Here is a 9,883-nt window from a genome sequence, read left to right as displayed (position 1 = left end):
GCCAGCACCTCACCTCTCTCTCTGTAAAAAACTTCCCCTGACATCCAATCTCAACCTTTCCTCCTTGAGCTTAACCTCCTAGAGCTTACCATCCATACCACAGCTACACCAGAATAAAACATATCACAGATATACTTTGAACAGTATTGGGCTACTGATGTCATTTACACCTGCAACAAAACACCTCACGGCACTCAGCAGACTGTTCTCACCACCTACAGTGAATATAGCCCTAGGTCCAAATGAATCCACGAGCATTGTCAAACCATCTTGCACTTTCCTCTTAAATCTCACACATTCAGAAATGCAAGTGCTTAAGTGCCACCTGAAGGTCAAAGATGAGAAGGCAAAGAGCATCCCTCCCTCCCCAGCAAGGCAGATGTGCATCAGCTGGGACTCAAAAGCAGAACACTGCCAGGCCCCATGTCACTACAAATTCATTTCTGGAGAGTTTTTATACATCTTCAACTCTCAAATTATGCTATGCTACAATGTTTTCTAAACAAATAATTTAATATCCAGTTTATCAAAGTAAGGAAATCGTTTTCTTTTTCACTGAAACATGGTGAAAAAAGGTCACTGTTTTATTCAGCATCATAGTTACATAGCAGTTGTCTATTACTAGAAAGTAATTATTAAAATAATCCTGAAAGACATCTTTTCTTTCTCCAATGATTTCAAAACTATGCCTTTTTAATGCCAATTCCACACAGCCACTGATCTGATCTGTAGTAGTCAGTTATAGCAACTGTCAAGGCACAAGCTCAGCTCTGCACGCCAGCTGTAGCTTGTATTATAAAAGAGATATGCCAGTTATGTCTTTGCTTACAAATGCATAATCCCTTTCTCATATATTGCAACAGGAGAAATTAACATTAAACACAGACTACAAAAGGTAAAGGATTTATTTCTGATATGATTTGTTGAGTTAAATTAAAAACCTACTGAATATTTTCTGTAGCAGATGAACATAACCTCATTACTTACTTTCTAACAGTTTATTTAACGGTTGGAAGTGTACAACATGAAGTAGGCCTTCAGGTTTAATATTTTTCAATTTTGCTTATCATTAGATGAGATTAAAACACAGCAGCCATCCCTTTAGATTATGTTGCAACACTGATCATGTGCCTTGATAAGGAGGAGCAAATGATTCATTAAATAAATGGCGATGACATAACACGTAGGGAAGACTTTGGATTGTCTATTTAAAAGGTCAACATAATAGGCAATTAAGAATAAAACTTCATTTTAAGTGCACTTCCACATGCTTTGTTTATAATGTAGCAAAAACTTCCTAGTTCCCTCCCCCCAAACACTTCATCACTCCCTACTCTAAAGCCGTTCAGTTGAAAATGCACTTTTCCCCAGTAAACTTTTTTCTCCTTTAGAAAAAGTAACTAAAATTTCTACCCTTTCGTATGCTAAGAAATGTTTTTCTAATTAAAACCACAATTTATTACAAGACATGTGAAGACAACATATAGTGAAATGAATTTTAATTGTTGTGCTGTGACTAAAGTAAAGTTTTCAAGGCTGCAATTTAACATTCCAAGTTCTCCCTTCCATCTTTATTGATTCTTAAGGTTTTGCACAGAAACTCTTTGGGGGCTAGAACAGCAGTAATTGCATCACACTGTTTTCCAAGACTTCAAGTTTCAAAAGCAAACTCTTCAAAAAGTACAGTTCTTGATTTGATTAGATACAGGGACAAAAATATAGCACATACTTGAAGGTTACATAGTCTACAAATGATGGCAATAGTTTCCTTGGGAGAGTACAGTTTGTTTTCTTGTAAATACTCAAAAAGGCTCAACTTCAAGCAGTAATAAACACAAGCAAAAGTGATTTAACCCTTAAAATAAATATTCAGGAAAACCTCTCTGTACATACAAGTGAAAGAATATGTAACACTTTCACGCTAAAAGAAAAAATAAAGATTTTGTTCATATAAGCAGCTGAAATCTGCTGTTCCAGCCCAATGTCCCCAGTAAAGAAGGGAGGCACAAACACAGGTGACTACTGTAGCTCACTATCTTATGGCCTTTTTGGACAGGGACATCACCACCATCTTTTTTTTTTTTTTCATCCCTTTTGTTACATTTATTACAGCATGCCAAATCCCTTGGCGTATGTGATGGCCTTCAATAATCTTTCTTTAAGCTTTTCTTTGCTTGAGTACTCCGGAAGCAAAAGTACATTAAAGCATGTGTGAGATGTAGGTAACCTGTGGGGAAAACAGAAAATAACTGTGATGAAGGAACACGTACGCATGCACTACGCGCAACAAAATACGCTGCTATTTCATTACTATGGATTTCAGAATTCAAAGAGCATCCTCTTTGCTTCAAGCCTCAACTTTCAGGTTTAACTAAGTTAATAAATTAAATGAAAGCACAGAACTTGTTTGTTTATAAACAAGCAAACAGAATTTTACCTCTCCGTATCTGGGCCATTTTTGGCTATGATCATCTTTAACTTTCCAAGTCCTCCCACAGGGGCTCTGTCTGTGCCTGTTGTAAACTGCAAGAATAGTCTTTTCTGCTCATCCGTAAATGAATGGACTATCTCCCAGAATTCCCTAGTGAGGAAGAAAGAAATAAGTGAATTGACATCAGCCTTCAGTGCGAGCCCTTCAAAAGCAATTAAACTTTGGCATTTCAGAAGTCCAACCAATCTTACCAATTCACACGTTACATTCAAGAAAACCCTCACAACATATTTACCAATCAGTGAGACAACCAGGTAGAAATCAGAAATATTACCAAAATACTGTAGTTTACTTTGATCCGCAAACATTCTCTGCCTTACTATTCTTCTGCCCCCTGGAGTAGTACTGGTTCCCCTGTACTGCTCAACTGAACCACCTGCTTTCTTAAGCACCACAAATGCAACTCCTGTCAAGAGCTCTGCTCCATCACGAACAACAGTTTTATGACAAAATCCAGAAGACCAAAGACACGTGTCTCTGATTCTTGCCTTCACAGAGCTCCCCAGTCAAAGGGGACAGAAAAGGAATAAGCACACTAAAAGCATTTCCCCTCTTTGAAATTGTTGAGTTTGCTTGATTTCTAATCGGAGAAATAAGAAGTTCTTCACACACTGTGCCTATTCAAACAATTCATTCCCCCAAAGAAAACCAAAGCGATGCTTATTTATTTAAACTGTCCCATTTGAATGACATAAGAGAAAGATAAAGTCCCAAATAAATGAACATTCAAGATTTACAGAAGCTCCCTGGAGGCCAAAGCATTAATGCTCTAATTAACGCTCTAATGACAGTACTTGAGTAAAGTGGAATTGTAGAGAAGACTTAAATTCAATACCTCAAAAATACGAAATCTTATGCTATTAAATTTGTTACAAAGAAGCAGGAAAGCAAACTGCTTGTAATCCTTCAGAAATTAAAAAAAATTACCTAATAATAAGAGAGTCTCTTGTATAGCCACCATCATATTCTGTAGTTTCTTCTAGTGCTTGAAAATCTAAATTCTGCAAGAAGATGACATTTTTAAGAATGACCACTAATGACATTAGAATCAAAAAAGTTCCACTTTTTCTGATGTACATTCAGGACTCTTACCCTACTTCCACAAATAAGTAATTCAATTTCCTCTGGTCTAAATAAATATTTCAAAGGAGATTCATTGGTCACCATGTGGAATCCTCTCCGAAAGGCCTTGAACTGCTTTTCTACGGATTTATTGAGTATATAGTCAGCATACAGATTGACAAATTCCTGTAAGGAAACAACCCCCAAGAAATCCTTAGTACTTTGATACACACTCCACTCAAAGAATCTCCTATTAATGTAAGACTCCAAAATAATTTAACTCTATGGCTCTGCCCGGATAACCTGGGCTCAGCTTCTACTCAGTAATGGTAGGGAGCAAGTCTCAAATGTTTCTCAAACAGGTCAAAACACCCCCATAGAAGCTATGTATTTATATGTATACATATATATGTATACATATAAATACATACGTATGTATGTATTTATCAGTGCTCCCTTTAACAAAACAAAAGCAGAACAAATAAATATGTAAGTAAATTACACTTCCATTGTGAGACCAAATCTCTATAGAGTATTTCTGTACAGAGCACCCAAAAATTACCGATTACTTTTAAGAAGTTACTTGAGCACAAAGCATACCTTTCTATTTTCATTTGTAATAGGAATTTTATCACCGTTTTCCTTTAAATCATGCATCATTGGATTGCCAAAGAGATCCGTGTGAGATATTTGAAAAGTTATCATCATATCATCTTCCACACTTCCTTCATACTCTAGCAAATCTCTCAAACTCTGGTAAAGAACCTATTAGATTAAGATACAGATCTGTCATAAGTAAGTTTCAATACAGAGCAATATCAGAAGACACAAAATAATCTGTCATGAAAACAGTTGAGACAAGTTACTTAATTTCCATTCACTCCAATTTCCATTCACTAACAAACAAATATCAAACTCACTCAGTGTTTGTAAAAGCAACCAGGAGCACATGCTAAGGAAAGAGAAAGATATAAAAGGCAACAAATGATAGTAACGACATGAGGAAAGCTTACTATTACCCAGGGGTTGTGTCAAACACTGTGGTCTGATCTGTGGGTTAAGAGCCAGTGATTAACTTCTAACTCTTTTGAACCCATATTTACATCCAGAACATTTTAAACCACTAAGTTCAATTTGTGCATTAAAAATCACAGAAATAACTGAATCAGAGAAAAAAAAATGGACAGCAGGTTTTTATCTCCTACATCTTGATTTAAAAGTGAATTAGGAAGTAATGTAGAAGCAAGCAACATAGATAGGACAGTCATTAAATTAAGAAAGTGTCTGTACAAAAAAAAAAAAAAAAAAGTAAAGTAGTTAAGAAATCCCAAGGTCTTTACAAAATAAGTACAGCTTAGGTCAGAGGTTGACAAGTGCAATCTGAAATTACTTCTGACAGTTACTTCCACTGAAAGAAATGTCAGTCTTCCTCCTTACAGTGCCTTAGGAAAAGACTAGGACTCTCTGGAAACCAAAGCCTATGCAGAACAGAAACAGTTCTTTGGCTAGGACAGAGGTGTAGGACTCAGACTGAATACAAACTGAAGGTAAAAGAAAAAACAAGTGCAAATGTATTTTTGTAGTTAAGTAGAAGTAATAAGCTCTCTCTGTATGTTTTAATTACTGAAAGTTTACATGAAAGCCTCACTCTTTTACTAGCTGTATTCTTTCAACATTTCACAGCATCTCTTAAAATCCCTCATATTGGAAATGACAGGATTTGAAACCCTTGGTTGTACCCGGGTAGGAAGCCCCTATCCATCCTCCATGTTCTATTGTTAAAGAAAGTACTGTGTGGCTTGATTACCTGGAACTTCATCTTTGGTTTGTGAAAGCTCTGAAGTAAGTCCTTAAGTTATATTAAAATACCAAGAAGAAGCACAATACAGGTATCAAATCTTTGCAGGTCAAGAGCCACTGTAGTGTATTTTGTAGGTAACTATACAATGCAATTCTACCTATTGTTTTAGAAATCTCTTTGGGAAGCTATACAATGATTAACAACAAGTCATGTTAATAAACTATTTAATAGTTAGTTAATAACACACAACATTAAGCAACTTTGGTAGTTTGCAAAAAAAAAAACCACCAAAAACAACAAAGAACTAAGCTCTATTAATATCCAGCCTTATTTGTTCACAACCTCCACCAAGTCAGATACAGGTTTTCATTGCTATGGATTTGTTTAAACAGATACAGACTCTACACACAAGATTAATTTACTTTCAACTTTGACAGTTCTATGGTATTTAATTGAAAACCTCATTAAGGCAGTACACAGAAAATGCAGTAATAAACACAAAGAACATAATGAACTTACAGGATGAGAGTCTGCCAGATCACGGAAAGTTCCTTTCTTGCCCATTAGCTTCCTGTAGACAACCATGGGAAAATGTACATCCAGTATACAGTTATTGTAAATGGCGAGCCCCAGCACTATGCCAATCAGTGTAAACTGACCCTCAGTTTCAAAAGAGGACGGATTAAACCAAAACAGTTTTGTAGATTCATCATATGTGAACATGCCTGTAAAGAATTATTTTAAATAGTTATGGTTATATTTAAAAAACAAACAAACAAACAAACCACCAACATGTAAAACATAGCTTCATAACCCCTGTATGTTAGAACGTCTCTGAAACACTGAGAATTATTGCTGGATTTAACAGCACAGAAAAGCTACTTACCTTTAGGGTAACAGAAGAAACTCAACATTATCACTAAAAGCACGCATGAGGCTTGTGATACTAAATCCTGCAAAGCGCACTGAAGCTGCATGTATACAACCTTCTATCCCTCCTATTACTGACGAAGAAGCAGCACACTGTTAACACAGATTTTAACTTTGATAAATCCAACAGTGCAAGAGCAGAATCTAATAAATAATGTGGATGAAATTGCGTCGAATTCTAGTTACTGTAAGCGGTGGTCTTTTCTCAAAGCCTTTTCCATGCTGATTCTAGCCAAAGAACAGGACTACATGCAGTTCCCTCACTGAGCCATGCAGCAGGGAAAGATCTGAGGGTGCTGCTAGTCAACAGCTGAAACGAGGCAGCAGTGGGCCCAGTTGACCAAGAAGGGCCAGTGACATCATGACTTGTATCAGAACTAGTGCAGCCAGCAGCAGCAGAGAGGTGATCGTCCCTCTGTACTCAGCTCTGGTGAGGCTGCATCTTGAGTGTTGTGTTCAGTTTTGGGCCTCTCATTACAAAAAAGACACTGAGGCCCTGGATTGTCCAGATAAAGACAGTGAATCTGTGAAGAGTCTGGAGCACAAGTCTGATGGGGAGCAGCTGAAGGAACTGGGATTATTCAGTCTGGAGAACAGGATGGCTCAGGGGAGATCTGACCGTTCTCTACAATGACCTGGAAGGAGGCTGTGGTGAGGAGGGGGCTGTCCTCGTCTCCCAGGTAACTAGAGACAGGATAGTAACTGCCTTAAGATAATGGTCAGGGGAAGTTCAGATTGGATATTAGGAAAAATTTCTTCACAGAGGATTGTGAGGCATTGGAATGGGCTGCCAAGGGAGGTGGTGGAGTCATTGTCTTGGCCGAGGTGTTCAAGAACCGTGTAGATGTGGCACTGAGGATGTAAGTGGCATGGTGGGGATGAGTTTGACAGACTCAATTATCTGAGAGGTTTCTTCCATCCTTTGTGATTCTATGAACTGAAACTTACAGTGATGAGCTGGTGATAAGAGTTGCAAACAAATTTAAAATGAGTTAGGTGCCCAACATGCACTCACACACATACATATAAGCATATAAAAATGTAAACTTTTGCTTCAGCTGTCACACACATTCTAACTTGATGAGAAAACACAGCATGGGACTGCTGTTTCATAGAAGGGTTGCAATTTTAATAGTATGTCACTGTTATAAGGGGTAGTGGCTGTGTCTTTTTCCCTATATCCCCTCATTTCAACATACTGTTTCAGGGAACTAATTTCTTGCCAAGTTCATAAAAGGCTTCATTAAACAGCTGAACTGGCACGTGCTGAAAGCTGAAGGGAAAGGATAGGGCTATATGAATGAGAGTAGGGCAAAGGGCCTCTTATCCTTTTTGCTGTAGCAAGCCACCAGATTAGCTCTTGCTCATCAAATCAGTTTTTATACAGTCTATAAACTGTTCAAATGAATCCCTCTACAAAGTCCACTGCTTACAACAAATGTCTAATAACAAAGGACTAATGTTTTTCTCAGATTCACCTCTGAAAAGGCTCTAAAATGAAATCCAATTTTATTCACTGACCAAAATTAGGAATACCACGCATTAAAACCACAATATAACACCAGAAAAAAAAGGGAAGTGAAATAAAGGGAAAACAATAGAACAACGTAGCTAGGAGTATTATATTCTTTTATATATTATATATAGAATATATTATTATATTATTTTACCATGAAAATTACTGGTAATAAATTCCCAACTCCGTGTTATTGCTTCCTTGAACAAAATATTTAAGGTGGTTTATAATATGAAAAATCTAGCAACATACTTGCAAACGAACTATTATAACAATAAACATCACTCCATGTAACTAGCAGAAGACAGCTAATAATCTTCAAAGGATTTTTTTCTACATTTACAAATCAGAAGTCACGCTTGGTAAATACAGTGTGTAAGCTGTTATACTACAGTGTATATTCTTAGGTGCAAAATAAAAATGTGAGAGCAAGCCATATTTTCTGCTTCTACATACCTATGGCATAAGCAGATAAGTTAGCTTTTGAGAGTAAAGTTAATATAAATGAAAAAAGTATGTAATTATTTATACTTGAATAAAACAGCAGCATTTAAACCATGCATGCACAGCTAATGTATTATGCATCTGTATCTGTAGGGAACACACATACACCAGCCAGATATTACTAGCTGAATCAGACTTCAATTCTGACACAGGACTACTTCTGTATGCAGCGCTGAATAATGAAAAACCCCACACAACTTTCATTAACCCAGTGTTAAAAAAAGGAATTTTACTTTGGAAACAGTACTTTACCAAAATAAGGAAGTCTTAATTCTTTCATACACTCTAATATATTCTGACTAGCCTTGCTAACCTAGATTCTCTCCAACAGCAGTTTTCTGAGTAAGACTTGTCTACGGATCAGTGCCACTTTTTAACAAGATCTGGCTTGCGTGTGCTGAAGGGCAAGTCCCCAGGTTCAGATTCTTTTACCTCTTCTGAGAACTTCCTTTCTTGTCTGCTCAAAATGAATACCTGTTTCTGTGTCAATTTTCTAAACCACAAAGCTCAATACAATGGCTTATTAAAAAAAAAATCAGTTTGATGAACACAAGTTACCTACCAGCCACAAGCTGTTAAGCTTTAATGGAAGCTATGTTACAGGAATTAAACTGTTCCATCAAACTCTACATAAATCATGAAATTAGTACAGTAACTAGGCAAAAGTCTTTGATTTCTATACTGACACACTGTATTCACAATAATATTTAAACAATTTTAATCCTCTAAAAGCTGCAAGCAAGCTGCAAATTAAAAGCAGACTATAGGGAAAAACAGTAAATGTGATTAAAACAGAAATATAAAAACTTTGACTATAACAAATTATTTGTAGTTCTTCTTAATCAACTACAAGCAAATCTGACACTACTGGTATGCTGTAGCCATTTTAGATTAAACCATTAGAAGATCTGAGACTTTTTAGAATGAGACTTTTCTTAAGCTGAGGAAAGGGGGTGAAATAACTCAAGAACTCACCATAGTCCTACTCTGGTTTTATTGCAGAAGTTCTTCCTCTTTGGTTTGCTTACTAATTCTAGAAGCTAATCACAAAGCAAAGTTGAGAAAGTTGAGAGAACAAACAAAGGAACCCTGTCCTACTGATTCATATTTAAGCAAACGATGGCTCTCACTAACTGCAGTTATGCCTCTCATCACTGCTTCTCAGAAGGACAACTGATGGCAAAACGCTGAACCCTCAGTGAGTTAAGTACTCTCATGAAGACCAAGAAATCAATCTGTGGAGCTTCAGGGAAAAGAAGGCACTACAAAAACCTTCCCTTCTGAGTATTCAGTAAGTTATTAGACAACATACCAATATCTGGATTGAAGATTTCTTCCACAACCAGTTGAAAAAATTCTTTGGAAACACCTCCTTCATCTACCCCTTGCTCTCCTTCAAATTCAACATACAATTGCTTCTTCAAGTCTGCAGGATTTTCCATGGCAATCATCTCTAGCTATTGAGTGAACAGATGTAATTATTTAATTAGTACATCTCAGTGGAACATCAAGTAACTAAAGCAAAATCACCCTCCAGATCTAAGAAGAAAGCATGTATAAATCACAACTTAAAATATAC

At 36.6% G+C, this 9,883-nt stretch overlaps 1 protein-coding gene across 5 annotated transcripts in view; it reads right to left on the bottom strand.

Moving 5' to 3' along the window:
• Nucleotides 1–887: 887 nt before the first annotated feature.
• Nucleotides 888–9,883, bottom strand: part of UBE3A (ubiquitin protein ligase E3A) — a 49,098-nt gene continuing 40,102 nt past the window's right edge. For all 5 annotated transcript variants that reach the window (XM_052705700.1, XM_052705699.1, XM_052705697.1 and 2 more), the window contains 7 exons: nt 9,617–9,761; nt 5,874–6,079; nt 4,154–4,318; nt 3,584–3,739; nt 3,419–3,492; nt 2,438–2,581; nt 888–2,227 (listed from right to left, as the gene is read on the bottom strand). In XM_052705700.1, the coding sequence (XP_052561660.1) occupies nt 2,107–2,227; nt 2,438–2,581; nt 3,419–3,492; nt 3,584–3,739; nt 4,154–4,318; nt 5,874–6,079; nt 9,617–9,761 (1,011 nt within the window). In that variant the 3' untranslated portion in view covers nt 888–2,106. The remainder of the gene's footprint in view (nt 2,228–2,437; nt 2,582–3,418; nt 3,493–3,583; nt 3,740–4,153; nt 4,319–5,873; nt 6,080–9,616; nt 9,762–9,883) is intronic.

Source organism: Tympanuchus pallidicinctus, unplaced genomic scaffold, assembly GCF_026119805.1.
Source record: "Tympanuchus pallidicinctus isolate F22 unplaced genomic scaffold, pur_lepc_1.0 scaffold6, whole genome shotgun sequence".
In the NCBI taxonomy this organism is placed as follows: domain Eukaryota; kingdom Metazoa; phylum Chordata; class Aves; order Galliformes; family Phasianidae; genus Tympanuchus; species Tympanuchus pallidicinctus.
This window is presented reverse-complemented; position numbering and strand designations above follow the sequence as displayed.